The sequence below is a fragment of the Neltuma alba genome, unplaced genomic scaffold (assembly GCF_004799145.2).
Source record: "Neltuma alba isolate B1F8T4 unplaced genomic scaffold, ASM479914v2 tig00013422_pilon, whole genome shotgun sequence".
Lineage (NCBI taxonomy): Eukaryota > Viridiplantae > Streptophyta > Magnoliopsida > Fabales > Fabaceae > Neltuma > Neltuma alba.
In genome coordinates, this window is record NW_021637674.1 from 22693 (window position 1) to 43823 (window position 21131).

General features: G+C 33.2%; 1 protein-coding gene and 1 pseudogene across 2 annotated transcripts; both read right to left on the reverse strand.

The window, feature by feature from the left end:
- Positions 1 to 2621: 2621 nt before the first annotated feature.
- Positions 2622 to 10726, reverse strand: LOC114737283 (flavonoid 3'-monooxygenase-like). 2 transcript variants are annotated; one of them, XM_028925191.1, is made up of 4 exons: positions 10722 to 10726; positions 10316 to 10321; positions 3594 to 4491; positions 2622 to 3335 (listed from the first exon to the last, which is right to left on the reverse strand). In XM_028925191.1, coding segments are annotated over exons 1-4 (1530 nt in total). In that variant the 5' UTR covers positions 10724 to 10726; the 3' UTR covers positions 2622 to 2711. The 2 variants fall into 2 exon arrangements, with proteins under 2 accessions (XP_028781024.1, XP_028781025.1); XM_028925192.1 differs by lacking the exons at positions 10316 to 10321; positions 10722 to 10726 and having other exon boundaries at positions 3594 to 4499.
- Positions 10727 to 12514: 1788 nt separating this feature from the next.
- LOC114737280 (flavonoid 3'-monooxygenase-like) lies at positions 12515 to 16057 on the reverse strand (annotated as a pseudogene).
- Positions 16058 to 21131: the final 5074 nt, after the last annotated feature.

Genomic DNA, 21131 nt, shown 5'->3' on the forward strand with positions numbered 1-21131 from the left:
TTCCTTTTAATTTTCAACGCAATCTAATCTTTTCTTTTCCTTTTTAAAAGATCAAAATGACATTAAATAAACTATGAGTTGTTTTATGGCATAATCTTGAAACTAAAAAAGATGTAGTGAATATAAAATAATCGCTAATATATGAGCAACCGTTGTTGTTAACTTTTAGAGATAAATAAATGCATCAGAATAATAAAGATTGGTATTTCCTTCTTTTATATATATATATATATATATATAAACGGATTGGTATTTCCTCCCAAAAAAAAAGACCGTACTTCCGCTAGCTTGTTCTATCGCGGCACAGCTTCTGTTTGGAGACCAGATGTAAATTTCTGTACTCTCATGTTGTACAAGTGTGACGGTTTAATATATATTTTATAATAAAGTAACAACAACAACAACAATTAACTCATCATTAAACGAAAATTGAGAATTATTTCATTAAAGTTTGTATTTGAATGAACTTTTTAAAAGTGATATACGCATGTAAGTAGGTTTTGTCTACGCTTATATGAAAACATTTTCTTAAATGCTTATAGGTAGAATCATGTTTTGTTTTAAGAAATGGTGTTATATAATGTGTCTTCAAGTTTTTTTTTTAATATAGAACATTTAAAATTGTGTACTAATTTATGTGACCTCGGACAAGTTTAGATGGTACAACATTGTACTAACATTTCTAGAATGGGAAGGCTTGTTGTAGAGTGAGTGATTTTTTTTTTTTGGGGGCAATCTTTGAAGTGACCTTAAATCATTCTCATCCCTTTAGAGTGCTCAACAATCCATGTCATGCCCTGCCTTTGCTGATAGTGATGTCCTTACTTCATTATTTCATGAAAACTACTGTTCTTTTCCCCGACATAAGTATTGTCTCTTTCAATTTTTTTTTTTTAAAAAAGTTGGAATACTTGGTTACTCATAGGAAATACAATAAACTATATTAAAATTGTATATGATATAAACATAAATAGTATAAGTTTTTTCATATAGAATTTAAGGACTAAGTGGTTTGTGAATTATAAATTGGACAATACTTACATCAAGTTTTTTATGTCCATCATGTCAAATTCTCTAATTACAAATGATTGTATAGAAAGAATTTGACCTAATTTTCTTATAAATAATACTATCTCTGTCCAAGATATAAAATATACACAAGAAAATTATTTTGATGCTAAGTATGAATAAAACATTCATGGTAACCCCAAGAAGTATACGTCATGATCCTTTGGCGGTTATAGACCAACCACCAGAGTTCACAGGAGAAGCCACTAACAGAGGATTTTTCCGTAGCTGCATGACCGTAGGATCTATATCATATGTATGGATCAATTTCTTTTTATAACCGGACCAATCCATTGGCCCAATAAGCCTGATTAACTTCCGTAAGCCCTTTTTTGTTTGGGCTAATAACATTATTTGTGTTGTTAGTGCTCTTTGGCGCTGTATATAATATGGAGAGGATGGCGTGGCTAGGAATAAAACTCCTTCTGAAAGTCCTCCATCTGATGGTGGATACCTGAAATGTACACAATAATCTGGGCTATTTGTTGCAGTATATCTTCTGGGAGAAGTGATTCAAACTTTCCAATCTCGATCATCCGGTACAAAATGATGCAAGGTGTTCTGCAGATCACCTGCATCAAGTGGGTCATCAGATGCAATTTCTTCAAGGGTCCAAGCTCCCCAACCCAATGATCCGACCAAATTGAACCTATCACCATCATCTGGGCTCCAAATCATTCTCAGATCCATATGAATTCCAAATCTGGGCTAGACTTTTCCAGAAATATGAAGCATCATGAGGGTTGGCATTTGGAAGAGATTTCTCCTGCCATTGCCAGTCGTATTTCTCTCTCCAAATTTGCACCCAATACAGATTTGGTAGTTTCATGGGAAAGGCTGTATTTTGCCTTGAGAGATTCTTAAGGCCATACCCTCCGCGGCTGACAGGTAGCATTCCAATTCATCAAATGAATTGTCATATTTAGTCAATAATGTTGGCCCTCGTTAGTTTCTTATCTATAATAGTTGAGACGAAATTACGGATGTTGGCATCTTTCCTAACAAACGGTGACTAATTGAAAACTAAGTCCATATTCATCTTTCACTTAATGTCCTCCGCATGCTTTCTATCTCTTTCCCTCTACGTCCTTTTGGTTTCATTTGCATGTATTTTTGTTTGACTTTCACATCATCACTACCCATAAATCAAACTTCAAACTTCATTACTAAAATCTCTCGTGAATTATTCACTAAATCATTGTCTTCAACTTCAAATCTATTTAACTTCTTGTAAACTTTAGTCACATTAAGAAAAACAGGAGAAAACAGGAGATGTTTATGATCGCACCTTCACATGAAGGATTATTTATGCATGCACTCTGCAAAACTGGGAGAAAACAGGAGATGTTTACGTACGGATAAGATTCATGGCCACAGCCGTGGCCCAAACCAAAACAAAACAGAATCTCAGAACCAGAGGCAGTAATAGTTAACCATACTAACTCTTCACAAAAGCTTGATTAAAAGCTTAGGCAGTATAATATAAATATGTCCCATCTCATGTGGGAGAAAATTATATTTAAGCAAACCCAGAAACATTGATACACATCATTATTGATTAAGTTACAGTACTGCGTCTCTGAAACCCTCTCGCCTATTACAGATGAAACTAAACTTGATGCCGTAACGAATACCAGAGGGGATTAATAAAGATGAGCAGCAAGTCTGGGCTGAACTACTGTTTCAAGAGGAAATTCCTTTGGAGTTGAGAGTCCAAAAATCTCATCCATGCTCAAATCCTCCTTCTTCATGCCATCGTTCAGCCTCCAGTGAAACCCATGCAACAGATTCGCCAAGCTCGTCTGAATCACCTTTATCCCCAGTGGATAACCTGGGCACATTCTTCTTCCTGCTCCGAACGGTAACAGCTCGAAGTCATGTCCCTTCACGTCGATGTTCTTCGTCAAGAATCTCTCTGGTTCGAAGTCGTTAGGGTTTTCCCATATGTCAGGGTCTCTTCCGATGGCCCAGATGTTAACATGGATCTGTGTTCCTTTGGGGATGTCGTAGCCGGCGACCTTGACGTCTTCGCTGGCCATTCTGGGAACCAGCATCGGAGACACTGGGTGGAGCCTCATGGTTTCTTTGGCGATCGCGTTGATGTATGGTAAGTTGGGGACGTCTTTTTCTTCCACCCACCGCTCTCTTCCAATCACTGTGTCCAGCTCCTCCGTCGCCTTCTTGAATATCTCCGGCTTTCTCAGAAGCTCTGAGATTGCCCATTCCACTGTTACCGTTGAGCTTTCTGTGCCTCCAGCTAGTAAGTCCTGACATATATACCACACAAATTCATCGTCGTCAATCGATATGATTGCTCATATTGTCCTTCATACTTGTATAAAAGCTTTGTAGATTGGTTTAGGTAGTTTATTTAAAGTTTTATTTAAGTATTTATCTGACGCATTTTTATGATTTTATAATAGATTTTATTTATTTAAAAGAAATCAAACACCTTTATAAAGCTATATGATAAATCAACATCTATCGACCGAGAAAACATCCACCATATATTCAGGTACATATACCTGTGTGAAGGCTTTGACTCCATGCCTCTCGATCTTGACCTCGAGAGTAGGATCGTCTGCAAGCTGAAGAAGCACGTCCACCATATCTTTAGCTACATAATCTGGATTCCCTCTTCTTCTTTCGTTGTGTTCATCCAAAACATGTTCCATGAATCTGTCGAACTTCTTGCCCAACACCTTCATCCTCTTTATATAACCCTGCAAGTCCAGAAAATTGATCCATGGAATGAAGTCTCCGATATTCAACACTCCGTTCAACAAGAACAGCTCGTCCAGCATCTTCTTGAATTCCTCCGGCGAAACGACGGCGTCTTGGCTCTTCTCCAGGTACTTCTTCCCCAGCATCATCCTGCTGATCACGTTCAGGCTCAGAGTAGATAGGTGGTCTTTCAGTACTATGGTTTTGTTGGCAGAATCGTATAGTTCTTTGAGCAAAGCTTTTAGTTCTTCTCTTCTGATGTATTCGAAGGATTCTAGGCGTTTCGCGCTGAACAGTTCGGTCTGGCATATTTTGCGAGCCTGTTTCCAGTATGGGCCGTACTGAGACCACGTCATGTCGGAGTAGTTGTAGGTGGTGTACTTGCCGGCGGCGAACTTGGGCCGGCCGGCCAAGGCAATGTCGTGGGTTTTGAGGAACTCTCTGGCCATTTCGGCGGAGGAGCCGACGACGACTGGCCTGGATCCGAACCAGACGTGCATGATGGGGCCGTATTTTTGCGAGAGGGCGTGGAGGGATCGGTGGGGTAGGGGGCTGATGAGGTTGAGGTTGCCAATGATGGGCCACGGCCTTGGGCCTGGTGGCAGCTTGTATTGTCGGCGACGGAGGTGGCCGCGGAAGAGGATGAGGACGACGATGGTTGCAAGCCATGCGGCTGCGCTTGGAAGGCTCGCCAATTCGCTTGCCATAGTTATTGGGTGATGATGGGCATGATGTGGTGTCGGGCAATGAAGACTTTTATAGAGCATGAGAAGAAGTTATTATGACGGCAACTTTTTTTTCTTTGGGGGAAAAAAAGTAATTGATGGCTATAAGTATGACACGACCTTGACTTGCAGAAGCATTATTCAACTTTTTTTTTTTGTGGAAAATGTGTTCTTTTTGTCCCCTGACCTCCTGTGTACGGTTTTCATAAATTAAGCCACAAACAAACTACTAGTAATTAAATTACAAGTTCGTACCTTTTTTCTCACTGCCGACAATAAATTAAAAAAATGTCAATTAATTAATAACATCCCACGTACAGGCGTTGATTTAGACTGTTTAGAACACTTTATAAATAGTTTTTTAATAGTAATTTATAAAAAACGAGACAAAAATATAAAAAAAAATTTATTTCAATTTACGTGAAATGTGTTTATAAGATATTTCCACTACTATCCCAAATAAGCACTGTGCAAATATAATTCAAGCCAAACCATGCGCCACGTGTTCAGCTAGCCTATCATAGTATTTGGACCATTACTCTTATTTTCTGGCCCAGTTTTATTTCTTTCTTTCGTTCTTCTTCTCTCTCTTTATTTGTTTTTGCCAACTCTATTCCTGGCCCAGTGTCCGATCAAACCATGTTTTATTTGTGGATCAAATTTTTTGATGGAATGACTCTGCCTGTATACATGCACCCAGACACAAAAATAAAGACAACGAGTTTGATATTGTTACGTATCCGTGCTATCTTGTGCGTTATTCAAATGTGGCGAAAGTGTAGGAGATATATAAACCATGAAAGGATATAATGAAGAGATGCTTCTTGAAACAATACATTTTCAACTAAAAGTCACAATCCTGTGTTGATTTATAAACCAACTTAATTTCAATCTTGTTCATAAAAGTTTACACCTTTTTAATATGTAAGAGTGCTTTTTTTTTTTTTTGAGTCAAAATATTTAAGAATGCTTTAAGATAAGATTTCAATAAGTAGGTACTATAGCTTTCTATAGATATCTATAGAAATTAAAAAAAAAACAATTTTAGCGACTTTTATGTTGTAACCATCTACATAACTGTTTATACAAATATATATATTAATTTATATGAGGATACAACTATTTATATAAATTTATTGATTTAATAAATTTACAAAAAAACACATCTTTTTATTTTAAAAATGTTCTGACAGCCTGCCTACAAGGACTTTTTCCCCCATTTAGAGGGTCCCCACCTCCATTGCCTCTATTGTTTTTTCTCTGTGTTCTTGATTCCTTTTTTGGACTAAATGTCTATTCTTGATTCATTTGCATGTATTTTTATTTGATTCTCAGATCATCATCCATACACCTAAGGCTAACTTCAAGCGTCATTACTTAAATCTCTCATAAATTTTAGGTGGTTTTTTTTTTATGAAACAACCTATAAATACATGCTTAGAGAATTGATTGTCCAATAATCCTTAAATTCAATGGCATATGTTTTCATATCGATACTCTGAAAGACCTCGTAGGCTCATACTTTTTAAAAAAAAAAAAAAAATTCGGGCACAATTGAACAATTATTTTTCTCTAAACAGGTATCAGAGGGCAATTTCTCCAATCCCGAGACATTAATTATCTAAAGAATTCAAGATAATGAGATAGTAAATTTAAGCAAAGCCATAAACACTTTGTAACACTCCTGCTTGGTGCGTATGATACGTAAATATTTTTATAAAGATTTCTGTAGTGACCTTCAAATATGTATTGTTTTCCAAGTCAGATCACTCATTTTAACATTAACAGGCTAAAATTAGTAGTGAGATCAACCTGAGATTCTATTCTTTTTGTGTACATCCACCACAAGTTTGGTGAACAGAATATTACCTCCGGTCCTTAATATAAAACTTTGTTTAATTTTTATTTTGGTTCTAATTATAAGATCTCAATCCATTTTGTCTCTCATATTTGTGTATTTTTTCTCAAGGTAATCTCTCTAATAATAGTAGTTCTAACCAATAAATTTGATTAGCAATGATATTTTAAAAAAGACAACACTTATTTATTACAAATAACTAACTTAACTTATTTTTTTAATCTCCTCAAATTAGTCAACTAGCTTTTATAATTAGGACCGGAGGTAGTATATATACAATGAAACCACTATTCATTTAAGGGAAAATTGTAATAAGATCCCACTCAAACGAATTAAATACAAAAAAAAATCTTGAAATCATCAAATTATTCTGAAGTTTTAAGGAATCTCATTGCAAGAGATTTTATTTATTTAATTACCAAATTTCCCTTATGTTTTGATAAGTATGTATTAACAACTAAAAGAGTAGTCGTTAACAACTTAAGGCATAACAATTAACAACTATCACGGCATGTATATTAACAACACATTTTTTTAGTGTATCACAAAAATGTGATGCATGAGTTGTCAATATCTGCCGTGATAGTTGTTAATCATGACATCTTAAATTGTTAACGACTACAATTTTAATTGTCAATGCATATCTTAAAAAAAAGATAAGAATAATTTGATAATTAAACAAATAGAATCTCTTGAAATAAGGTTTTTTAGAACTTCATAATAGTTTAATGATTTTAAGAAATATTTTTTTGTTTAATTCTCTTTAAGTGGGACTTTTTTATAATTCTCTTTTTTTAAAGCAACAACTTTTGTATGGGTCCAACCTGATGTCCTTCTTAATTTCTAGCCATATATTAGGCCTTTTGCTTTTGCTCTCCAATTATTTGTTACCAAACTGAAAAGTCAAGGCATGTGATTTGCCTTGTCGATCACCAAACCATTTATATCCTGATACCTTTAATGGTACAGGAGTGCTTAATTTGCCCGGTCCCCCGTCCGGGTCGTATCGGAACCGCACAAATGTCTTAGAACGGAAAACGGGACGAGGGGGTCTCGTTCAGGACTTTTTTTTTTCCTTCAAATTTTTTTATATTATTTTTCTTTAAATGCTTAACCCTCCCTGAATCCATTTGCAGTCAGTTTTCTGTCACTTCCATATGTTAGTGTTCTAAAATTCCTATCTCTACTTGGGAGGACAAGTGAAGTCTCAGTATATAGCATGAGAAAGGACCCAAGCTATGAACAAAATTAAACCTTGTCAACATAAACGAATTAGCCTCTGTTTTGAAAGGACGAAGTGTTGGCCTGGGAACAACAATAACAAGTCTTATACGGTAAGTTATAAGAATCGCATTATGCTACTGTGCTCTCTATTAACAACTAAATATTTAGATAGATTGTTAAAGAAAAGGTCTGAAAACATTATCTTTAATTAGCGAACTTGTTAGTAAAATATAAAAATTGCATAATTAGTTGAGGAAAGTTTTACAAATGCATCCTAACAATGTTTATATGGGAAGGAAAAATACCAAAAGAAAAAAGAAGCCCAGATTGAAAAAGAAACATTACGATATTAAAAAAACATTCATCCATACTCAATTGGCCCAAAATAGGCAAGAGGTCTCTTCTCATTAGGAATCGGGACACAAGAAAAAAGTCTTTCCATCTTTGTTCATCAAGCCAAGGACGGAAACATCAGAATCAGTTTCAATACTCATCACTTTAATGAGCATTTTAAACTTATCAGATTTGAACTGTCTATTTAAAATCTTTAATTATTTATTTTTAAATATAAAAAAACTATTTTTTGAAAAAAAAATGATAGTTAAGAGATCATCACTATTTTAAATTTTATATGTATTAAAATAATTATTTTGAATAAATATAAATAAAAAAATCAAATTTGAACCATCCAAATAAAATATGAACGGTCCAGATCTAATAAGTTTATGGTGCTCATCAAAAGGATGAGCATCGAAACTGATTCCGACAAAAACCGGCCTGCTTTGGTCTCATCTTGTCCCATACAGACCCTTTTGTGTTATGCTGTCTCATTTGACCAGAAGGTTTACATCTCATTAGGGCTGTTCATCGGACCGGAACAGGCTCGTCCTGGTTTCATCCCGATAAACAGTAACTGGAAAAAAAATCTGTCCCCTGTCCCGGCCCCTCCCGGTGTTATTCTTATCCCGATCGGGACAAGACTGATCCGGGACGAGATCAGGATGTTTCAATATTTTTTTATTTTTAATTTTTTAAATAAAAATCTAATTTTTTTAATTATAGTTTTTTGGTTTAGGCCTTATAAAAACATCTTTTTATTTTTTTTATTTGTTTGGGCACTCTTAAACAAAAGTCCAAAATATTACATATAATAGTCATTAAAAACTTTAAACAAAAGCTTTTAACACAATAAAAACTTGCTAAAATTCTAATCATCGATAATCTCAAATTATCAACAAATATAAAAGCTCTAAATAAATATATCTATAGTTCTATATAATAGTCTCAAATCTTTAAAAAAAAATCAAAAAATGATATTATATAAATAGGATAAAAATTAAAAAAAAAAAAAACTGGGACGGGATGATCCCGTTACAATCCCTTTTTGTCCCATCCCGAAAAATTTCGGGACGGATCCGTCCCGTCCTAATAAGGCCGAGACCAGAACGGGCTGACTGAGACGGGCCAGCCTTGAACACTTCTACATCTCATAATGACATAAATGCTCCTTATTTATAATTACTGTTCTGATTCTAAATATAAAACCAATTTTATAACATAAATTATATTATAAAATAAGTTTTATATTTAAAATCAGTGGAGATATTATTTTTGTATGGTTGGTGTTTTAATGTTCTTTTTTCACAAAATGATAATAGTAGTTAGGGAAAATTAATCTAGAATTTTACTCAATTTTAAATCAAGTCTTTAAGTTTTTTTTTAATTGAGCCTCTATGTTTTTTTCCCAGTTAAATCTCTGAGTCCTTCTGATGGATAAAGACAAACCCTGTTAAATATTTCGTTAAAAACCAAGACCAGAATTTTTTGAACGTCTCTATCTGATACATCTTCTCCTCCTCTCTCCTCCGCCATAAAGCAAGCTCTCACAGTCTCACACTACTTCCCCCATTCCTTGTCATCTTCTGCTTCCTTCCCATCCTCCCTACCTCACCGTTCCTTCCCATTGGTGTCATCGGCGGCGACACCATCATCGGAAAACAGAACCACCAAAGCCATCGTATCAGCATATTCGGACTTATCCCTTCTTCCATCGTTGTCGCGGATTCCAGCGCCTATAGGATGAACGAATAAAATTTCATCAATAGATTAATTATATCAAAGCATAGAATGAAAATGAATAATTAAATATCGTATCAGTGGTCTATTAAACAAGCTATGGCGGAAGAAAGAGCAGTGATGTATCAGGTAGAGACATCTAACGGAGTTTCTCCTTATTTAACAGAAGGACTTACGAATTTAAGGATAAAAAGTTAAAGGAGCCAATAAAAAAACAAAAAAAAAAACCCAGGGACTTGGTTCAAAATTGACTAAATTTATAAGGACTTCTAAATTAATTTTTCCTAGTAATTATAATATTGATATTATTTTTTCTGTTATTTATTTAACATGCTCATGAGCAAATTTTAACGATATCATATGTACTCCTCTTGTTCAAAATATAAACATCAAACAATTAAATTATGCAACTCAAAAAAATTGTTAAAATTAGTCAAAGACAATAAATATACAAAAAAAATAATTTATTTTTCTAAAATACCTTTATTTATTAAGAGAGTAAATGGAAGGGAGGATGAGAAAAAAGATATGAGACAAAATGAGTGAGAGAAAAAAAGACAAAAACATAATTATTAATGAGGAATAAAAATGAAAAAAGCATTAAATGATTAGGAAACCCAAATTGATTCTTGTAAAAGACAAGCCCCTTTAAAAATTTGATTCTTATATTTTGAACCAATAATCGTTTAACAATAATAACTTTTTTAAGTATGCACATGTAATAATGATTCAAATTAAATTAAATATTGAAAACGTATAGTTTTGAAATGGCCCTCATTCTTGAGTCTCCAACGCAAGTTTCTTATCTAGAATAGCTGCCTAATATATATTTGCATTGCATGATATTAAAGAAAGAAAGAAAGAAACAAAAGATGATGTTCATCTTTCGCTATTGTTACGTCATCTAAGCGTATAGTGGGTGGCAGTGTTATTGACTATTCATCTTTTACTTAATGCTTTTGCTATTATTTATAAATATTGCTATTATTTACTTAATGCTTTTGCTATTATTTATAAAATTGCATGAATTTTTGTTTGAATTTCACATCCTCACCCATAAATCAAATTTCAAACTTCATTACTCAAATCTCTCATAAATTATCAACGAAATCATTATCATCGACATGAAAAATTCATTTAACTTGTAAACTTGGGTTACATTGGGAAAAAAAGGATCTTCCAGCTGCCTCTCCAATGTATAACAAATTTTAAAATAAAAAATAAAGACACGATCGACCTAAGAGTGAACCCATAAACTAATCTATAGAGCAACTATTTATTTATTTATTTATTTCCTAAAACGGATCCTTCACGTGAAGGATTATTTATACATTTTATCAGTAATATTAAAATTTATGTTATGTTCATCATCAGACTTTTATTATTATATTATACGAAATTAGATATGGATCGCACAGAATTTAATAATAAATAACGTGAGTTTTCAAGTGAATATGGAAGTCCATGATCATCAGTAATGAATCATATATAAAATTTTAATAATTCGCATATATACAAAGATGTACAAAATTAATCACAGCCTCATAGCTGGCTCTTGGCGTTTGGAGTCCGTATGTGTCCTTATTTGGACTTGGGGAGGAAAGCATGTGATAATTTCGTATTTGGTCCCACTCCCACCTGACGGGACCGTGACGCGGGACGGGTGGGCTCGTCTGTGATCGTATTTGGGCCGTTCTCTTTAAACCTCAACCGTCCATCTCAAACCATTTTCCCTTCGCCCTCGTTGACTTTTTTTCCTGATTTTTTTTTTACTTGACCAGCTTTCGGGTAATTTGTCAAGGCCTACAATCTTTTTTAAATCCATAGGCTTTTGAAGTTTAACACTATGATGCTCTGTCGTAGGTGAGACGTTTGCTTTTTCAATTACAAAAGGTTAAATGTTATCCAATAATTCAAGGTATCTTTTCAAGTGTGCTCGATACTCTAAAATATTTAGTGATTCAGTCAACATTTTCAAATATTTTTGTAAGCATGCCTAATATTCTCAAATATTTTGTAATTTATTATTAAAATATATTTTTTTCAGCTTTAGAGGTTTTTTAACACCCTGAACGTTAACCCTTAAAAGAATGAACAACTCTTTTACCAAAAACTATTTTAGATTAATTGTTTTTGGGAAGATAGCTTTATAAAATTTGGTTGAAGAATTAATTAATAGCTCAATCTCCCCTGCTTAACTTCAACATATGTCTTCATGCCCTGCTCTCAAAAACCTCATACTCCTCCGGTCCTTATTATAAGACCCAATTTGACTTTTTATTTGGTCCTAATTATAAGACCCCAATCCATTTTATCTCTTATATTTATGCATTTTTTTCTAAAATAATCCTTCTAATAATGATAGTTTTAACCAATATACTTAATTAGCAAGGATATTTTAGGAATGACAACACTTATTTATTATAAATAACCAACTTAACTTACTTCCTTAATCTCCTCAAATAAGTTAATTGGGTCTTATAATTAGGACCGGAGGAGTACTATATATATATATATATATTTAACCTCACACACACACACACACTTTTTACCAATTTCAGAAACTTAATTCTCTGAATAGGTGTTTGTGGGTAATTTTTCCAACTTTTTTTTTTCATGAAATGCTAACTTTTCCCAGGACATTAATTATCTAAAAAATTCAAGAGAATAAGATAGGAAATGTAAGGAAACCCAGAAATATAGTATTGCCCATAATCATCATATTGATTGAGTTACAATAATACTCCATCTCTCAAACGCTCACTGCCCTTATTGGAGATGAAACTTATATTACAGGTAGCTAATAGCGCAGATACACACACACACACACACACACACATTAGTAAAGATGAGGAGCAAGTCTGGGCTGAACCACAGTTTCAAGGGGAAATTTCTTTGGGGTTGAGAGTCCAAAAATCTCCTCCATACTCAAATCCTCCTTCTTCATGCCATCCTTCAGTCTCCAATGAAACCCATGCAACATATTCGCCAAGCTCGCCTGAATCACCTTTATCCCCAAAGGATAACCTGGGCACATTCTTCTTCCTGCTCCGAACGGTAACAGCTCGAAGTCATGTCCCTTCACGTCGATGTTTTTCGTCAAGAATCTCTCTGGTTCGAAGTCGTTAGGGTTTTCCCATACTGCAGGGTCTCTTCCGATGGTCCAGGTGTTGACCAGGATCTGTGTTCCTTTCGGGATGTCGTAGCCGGCGACCTTCACGTCTTCTCTGGCCATTCTGGGAACCAGCATCGGAGCCACCGGGTGGAGCCTCATGGTTTCTTTGGCGATCGCGTTGATGTATGGTAGGTTGGGGACGTCTTTCTCTTCCACCCACCGCTCTCTTCCGATCACTCTGTCCAGCTCTTCCGTCGCCTTCTTGAATATCTCCGGCTTCCTCAGAAGCTCCGAGATTGCCCATTCCACCGTTACTGCTGAGCTCTCTGTGCCTCCAGCTATTAAGTCCTGCCGTCCCACGTGATAGATTTCATTTAAAAGAAATCAAAATAACAGAATATATATGATTGATGTGAAATCATGATGACAGAGAAGCCAGGAGCAGGAGCATTTCTTTATCACTTCAATGACTTTGGAACACTTTTTCAATTACTGTGAACAAAAACTTTATCATTTATATATAACTGTGATATTTGGTTTAGTTTAAATGGATAAAATTAGGATATCGCATGCAAGTGAAAAAATAGTACAAGGGGCGCTAAAGGTATTATAAATAAGGTTAAGTTGTTGAGTACTACTTCCAATCCTAAATATAGAAATTAATTAATTGATTTAAATAAATTTAAAAAAATAAATTAAGTTAGTTATTTGTTATAAATAGGTATTGTATTTTCTAAAATATTCTTTTTAATCTATTATTATTAGAAAAACTATCTTACAAAAAAATTAATAAATATGAAAGACAAAGTGGAGTAGGGTCTTATATTTAAGTATAAAATAAAAATCAAACAAGCTCTTATATTAAAGATCAGAAATAGTATTATTAAGAAATGCTATTTCATCGTTTTATTTAAGTGTATTTTTAACTCATAAAACATATATATATATATATATAAGGTTTTTTAGTCACTCGGTCCCTAATATAAACAGGCATTTACTAACAACAAATATAAAGCAAAACAATTACACACGCACACAGCCGAGAAATGTTCAGCTAAGAGTGATGAGAGATTATTCTAACGAGCCCTCTTTCCACGTGGATACTTCCTCCATCACATGATAATTATACAATCAAATAAATAATGAAGGTAAGGCCCACTTCACGGATGAGTAGGATATAAAATCAAGTAAAAACAGACCAACATAATATCTCAAATGTTAAACCATATTTCACTTCAAGATTATTTAATTAATATAATTATGATTCTTCACATTTCGTACGTGTCATCAAAATAAAAGTTTCAAGGCCAAAAAATCAAAATAAAAGTTTAGTTCATTTCCTAATTCCGTTTTTTAGGTTCAATCATTTCGGTCGCTCAACCCGCAGTTCTGTACGTGACTCTGTTTAATCGCTAGGGAAGAGGACCGAATGAGGACTAGATTTTTTTTAATAAAAAAAAGACTAAATTTAGAATCAGCAATTATTTATTATTATTCTTTTTAATAATACTTTTTTTTTATAAGATTCTTTTTAATAATACTACGCACTATGTAACTCGTTCTTCCATGATTCAACCACTTTATTTTATCTTCTGCAAATTTGATCTTTTTCCCTCAAATAATGTGCCGATTTGGACTTTTCTTCCCAACGATGACCATAAGATAGCGAACAATCATCCAATTTAAATATGCGAGCCATCACATCACTCATTGTTTTTTTTTTTTTACCAGCATCACTCGTTGGTATTTAAATCTTTAATAATAGACATTTAAACATCTCTTTTATAATTTTTTAGAGTTGATGTTATAAATTCAAACTCGTAAAACTCTCAATAAAAAATAGTATGAATGCTTCAGTTAATGATAAAAAAAAAAATGTCACCAACGTGTTGCTACCCTTATATCCCATCCTTTAAAGTTATGCGTTTAATTTTTTTTGGAAAAAATATATTATCAATATTTTTAACTATAATAAAAATTTAATACTATCTAATTAAAAGTGTTGTTATGAATAATATATTTCGTTTAACCTGTGAATCTCACCGGGATCGATGGACAAGGACTAGGAAACAAAAACTAAACTTCCCAATCAACGAATTACCTAAGGCGGCTCATTATATTGTTTTCTTCACAAACGATATCAAATGACATATATACCCTTTCCTAATTTAACTAAGAAGAATAAACAAATAAAGAAATTAATTACCTGAGTAAAGGCTTTGATTCCATGCCTCTCAAGCTTGACTTCGAGGGTAGGATCGTCTGCGAGCTGAAGAAGAACATCCACCATGTCTTTAGCTGCATAATCTGGATTCCCTCTTCTTCTTTCGTTGTGTTCATCCAGAACATGTTCCATGAATCTGTTGAACTTCTTGCTCAACGCCTTCATCCTCCTTACATAGCCCTGCAAGTCCAGAAAATGAATCCATGGAATGAAGTCTCCGATGTTCAGAACTCCGTTTAACAAGAACAGCTCGTCCAGCATCTTCTTGAACTCCTCCGGCGAAACGATCGCGTTTTGGCTCTTCTCCAGGTACCTCTTCCCCAGCACCATCCTGCTGATCACGTTCAGGCTCAGAGTAGAGAGATGATCTTTCAGTACTATGGTTTTGTTCGCTGAATAGTAGAGTTCTTTCAGAACGGCTCTAAGTTCTTCTCTTCTGATGTACTCGTAGGATTCGAGCCGTTTAGCGCTGAACAGTTCGGTGAGGCACATTTTGCGAGCTTGTCGCCAGTATGGGCCGTACTGAGACCACGTGATGTCGGAGTAGTTGTAGGTGGTGTACTTGCCGGCGGAGAACTTGGGGCGGCCGGCCAAGGCGGCGTCGTGGGTTTTGAGGAAGTCTCTAGCCAGTTCGACGGAGGAGCCGACGACGACCGGTTTGGTTCCGAACCAGACATGCATGATGGGGCCGTATTTTTGTGAGAGGGCGTGGATGGATTGGTGGGGGAGGGGGCCGATGAGGTTGAGGTTACCGATGATGGGCCAGGGCCGTGGGCCTGGGGGCAGCTTGTATTGCCGGCGGCGGAGGTAGCGGCCAAGAGGAGGAGGACGGCGGTGGTCGCGAGCCATACGGCTGCGCTTGGAAGGCCTGCCACCAATTCCGTTGCCATAGTTATTGGGTGATGCTGGGTATGATTTTTTCTTTCTGTTTTTTTTTTTTTTGGGGTTACAGAACGGCAAGCTAAAGCTTGAAATAAGAAATGCTGTGTGTGATTTTGTGCTGTGTCGTAACTCCGTGTTGGGCAATCTCAGGTATTTATAGAGCATGAAAGTTTATTGGTGGCAACAAACAACTAAAAAAAAATTTGTCGTTTTTTGTTTCTTACAGGTTTTAGTCATCAGGTTTGTTCGCGGAAGTTTAATTATTTTTGGGTCAAAAGTTCGTGAAAAATTTAATTTAGATCCACTTTGCCAGTTTAATGATACATGTAAGTATCTTTAAAAAATTATGTAATATATATTATAATTAAGTAATTTTTTTTTTTATTAATTGTCTTAAATTATCAATTAAATTTTATATTAAAGATAACAAGAAAACATAACAAAAAATGTAATGATAAGCGGAGCGTCTTTTTTTTAATTCTGCGATGCATTGTGTTTATTTTTATGATCCTGAAACTCATTTCAAAAGCATTTTTTTCTCCCAAGACACAATGTTCTATATTTATTTAATATTGCGAAATTATAACTAACTTATTAACGATGTGAAGATTTTATTGATAACGATTTATAAGTATTTTTATAAACATTTTTGAAACTTGCAGATATATTCTAGTTTTGGTGAGCCATCGAACCCCCAAAAAAATTATGAAAACATTGAAATTAATAAAAATAAAAAAATATATAAAATAAGCTAATCAAACTTCAATATAAATAATTTAAAATCAAAGGGCAATAAATTTCAAAAGAGGCTGAGACACGTGCTCTTTTTAGTTATTATTATTACTATCATGTACTAAAATTTAAACTCTGATGAATTTCTGGGAAGCAGCATAGAATTGGAGAGTGAGATAATGGGCAAGAACCAGGTCAAACAAAAATAAATGGGAAGAAAGAAGTGACCGGCCGCCAGGTCACTCGACCAAAAAAATAAAAAAAGAATAAGAAGCGACGAGGCAACTTACTTCCAGTATTGCCTCTGTTCTTTTGTCCTGTGGGCCCGATCCCGGAAGCCGAATTCTATTGTATACAAAAAATTGTAAAAATTTTCCTCACTCTATAGCTCAGGATTTTTTAAGTGAGGAATCTTCACAAATCTTCATATGATATTTTATTATTAAATTAAAAATTTTACAAATTTTATTACTCGTTTCTACACAAGTTTTTCAAATAACCTACCACTATAATTAATTTCCCTTTTACAAATTATCAAGCGCGTCATGGGAAGAAAAATATCGAAATTATGGAGGGCGGAAAAAAAGGGCTGACTTGGAAAATCGTCAAAGAAAGCACAGAAAAAGAAAAGGGGATATTAATTTTACTTACTGAAATTTCCACAGCATACACACACAGACACACACATATGGAAGTTGAAATTAATATGGTTGAATATATAGCAAGAATGAAGAGGCCATTAAATGTCGGAGGAAAAAAAGAAAAAGATAGAGTATATGGCATTGAGGTTGGTAGGCGCATGTTATGCTCCCTCTTAAGGAGAAGACTTGTTGACTCCGAAGACCGTCACTGTCCTTTACTTGCTTTATTTTAGTAACCCTTCATCTTTCTCACCTGCTTCTTCGCAATTCTCTGCCTTCCTCCTTGCCTCGAACCTCCCGTTTTATTTAGGAAAAAAAAATTAATTATTTACTCTTTAAAATTTTAATTCGGTTATAACTTGATTCTAATAATATGACTTGGTCCAACTCAATTTTTTAAATTTATTTTATTTCATGTATTCATCTCTTAAACAAGGTTCTCATAACTAATTTGTATTATGTTCGGTTTTTAATATGAGACTTTATTAATTGATTTCGAAATATTAAAAATTATTAGATTATTTATATTTATTAATTTTTTCAACTAATTTATTTTTCTTATAAATTGATACAGAATTAACTTTGGCTGGCATTGATTATTTGGCATTCTAATCAGCACCACACAGCCACGCAACTTGCTTTCTTTCCTCCTCTTTTCTTTGATCATACTACGCTTTGCGTCCTTGATCATTCAATTTAAAGCATTTTTTTATTATAAAATTTAAAGCACGTTTTGCTCACATTTAATTAGAGAGATACCGTTAAAATCTACTCCTCTGATCCTAAATATAAGACTTATTTTGTAGTGTAATTTCTTATATTTAGGACCGGAGGGAGTATTTAGTTTAAAATTTTGTTGTTAAATAAGATTAATGGTAATATAATTAACAAAACTAAAAATATATCATTCCAGCCCTTAATATAAGCCATTTTGTTAAAATTTTTCTCTCTATGTTTACAAATCAGTCTTATTTAATCAAGGATTTCTTATTTGATCAAGGATTTTTTTTTTTTCTTTTGAGGCTTAAAACACAAAAAGTTTCACATATGATCTTCTGACAAATACGTTTCTCAGGATTCGCACTTGTGCTTCTTTTCTTACAGGGATGAGTCTGCTTATTTAAAGGATTTAATTCAACTTCATGTTAATTTATAGTATCAGTGTATACTTAATTTTTTTTATTTTGTGTTTTTTCCGAAGTGTGCGTCACGAGTACTGTCTTGCTTTATGGCCATGATCGTTGATTAGTCTACAACAACCATTTTCTTGCTCCATTACAAAACTAATGATTTTCCACATGCACCTTTTCTTCAATTTGCGATGGACGCCTGACCCACAAGATGCAACTAGTATGCCTTTTTTTTAAAAAATAAAATAAAGTGGTTATTTTAAAAATCGCACTCTCTAAGTTGTCTGGAATTTGTTTGAAATAGTATATAAGCGAGTTTTTTTAATTATTATTACAGAATATAAGATAAGCGTGCAAGAATTTTTCGTCTCAGTTTATATAAAAAAATATTTATAAACATTTAAAATAAGCATATGCATAAAATCACTTTGGTGTTACTTTTCTGGTTCTTAATAAGGACCTAATTGAGAAATTGATATTGATCCTATATGTAAGATTTATTTTACACATTTATCAATTTTCTGCCAACTTAATTATACTGATGTTTCATTAACATTAATCAAATAGGAGAGGGAGAGAGAGAGAATCAAAAAAGATATTTCAGGTATTTTATAAAAATATATATCATATTAGCTAATTTAATTAACATCACTAATCTATTCAAATTAGTTAATTAAGTCTTATTCCTCCCTTCCCTAATCAAAGACATAATTGATGAGTTGATTTTGATGTTAAATATAAGACTTATTTTTTATAATTATGAGTTTTTCTCAAATTATTGTTGTTAATACCATTAACTATAATCAAATAAGATAGGGGATAATAAGAAAGTTAGTTATGATATTTTGAAAAAAAAAGTATGTCATATTTTTTATAATTAACTAATCTACTTAATTTTTTTAATTTAATCAGGTCAGTTAAATAAATATTATTTTAAGGACAGGAGAAATAATATTTTTAAGCGAAGCAAGCACCTTCTCGCTCTCAACAACCATGCTTAAGGGCTAACATGTCATAATGCAAACTTAAGCCGTAACATGTCATTATTCAGTTTTTCTTCTTCTAGTAATCATAGTACTCAGCAGGTCAAACAAAAAAAGGAATCATAGTACTCAGCTGTTGGCGCCAAAAAAGAAGAAGTAATCATAGTACTCAACAATTTTTTCATTTTATATAATTTTCGTTATTTTCATAATGAAACTTTGATTCTGAATGCATCTATAAAAATTAGAGACCAATTGTATAGAACCGGTAATCTTTAGAGACCAATTGTCTGGAACCGCTAATCTAACTAGTTATATAATATTATTTTTGTCGTATAATTTGTCTTTTAAATATATTTTACCTATTAAATGTATCTAATTTAATATTATGGTATTCTCAATTTTTTTCGATAACATATTAGCTCTTTTATAAGTTTAATTTTATAATATCATGGTATTTTTAAATTTTTTCAATAACATATTAGCTCTTTTTATAATTTTATATTTCTCTAAAAAATTATTACATCATATACCTATAATTACTACGTGTATTTAACAAAACTCATGTGATTTTTAGTCATCTAAAAATCATATCTAAAAATACTCCTTTTCCAGTCATAAACCTTTTAAATTAAAAAATTTTATATATATTTTTAATGTTTTAAACTTGTTAAACTTTTTTTTTTTTCGTAAAACCTTATTTAGATATAAATCAAACTATACTAACGGTCAATTCTAGATTATTAAAACTTCGGCGGAATAAAAGTCAATTTAAGGGACATTAATTTTAACAAGCCTTCAATAAACTTAGCACTCCATGTTTATCATTTATGATTAAAAACATTTGTAGCCCCTTTTTGTAAAATCTAACAAAAATAAAATAAAGAAACAATTACTGAAACAATTAAGATATTACCTCACATCTTAATTATAAGACATCATTCTAAATTACAATAAAATACTCCTCCGATTTCAATATAAATTTATTTAACTAATTGGATTAGATTAAGGAAGTTAAGTAAGTTAGTTAATTATAAAAAAAAAATGTGACATGTTTTCCTAAAAAACCATAATCATCTTTCATAATACACCCTCTCCCTCTTCTACTTGATTATGGTTGATGGAGTATCCATAGGGGTAATTTAGAAAAAATTGATAAATATGATATATTAGTCTTATATTTAAAACCAAAAACCAACTCAATAATCGGTCTTACATTAAAGATCGGAGGAGTATTTTTCTAAAAACTATAATCATCTTTTTTAATATCCTCTCTCCTTCATCTACTTGATTATGGTTGATGAAAGAGTATTCATAGGGATAATTTAGAAAAAATTGATAAATACGAAATAGATCTTATATTTAAGATCAAAGTTAATTTAATAATTAAATCTTATATAAAGGATTAAAAGAGTTTTATAATTAAGACTGAAAATAGTACAGTATATTTAGCGCCTATAACTTGATAATTTGAAATGTGCATGCATATAAAATGGTTGCCACCTAACCTGTTCCCGTCTCATATGGACAGTATCTATCTTAACAGTAACGCAACGGGCCTTCTTTTGCGCGCACCACCTCCGAGCCACACATGGACTGACACCTGCACTTGATGTGGGATTTAATTAATTAATTGATTTAAAAATAAAAAATAAAGACCCTATCTAAGAGTAAACGCGCATAACCCAATACGTAGAGCAATGATCCCCCCCCCCCGGGGAATCCTTCGCGTGAAGGAGTATTTATACA

Bases quoted from the DNA above. Each gene is read 5' to 3' on its own strand.
- LOC114737283 (XM_028925191.1), bottom strand. The intron at 3,336-3,593 runs GTATATGTACCT...TATATATGTCAG, and splicing joins GAGTCAAAGCCTTCACACAG to GACTTACTAGCTGGAGGCAC.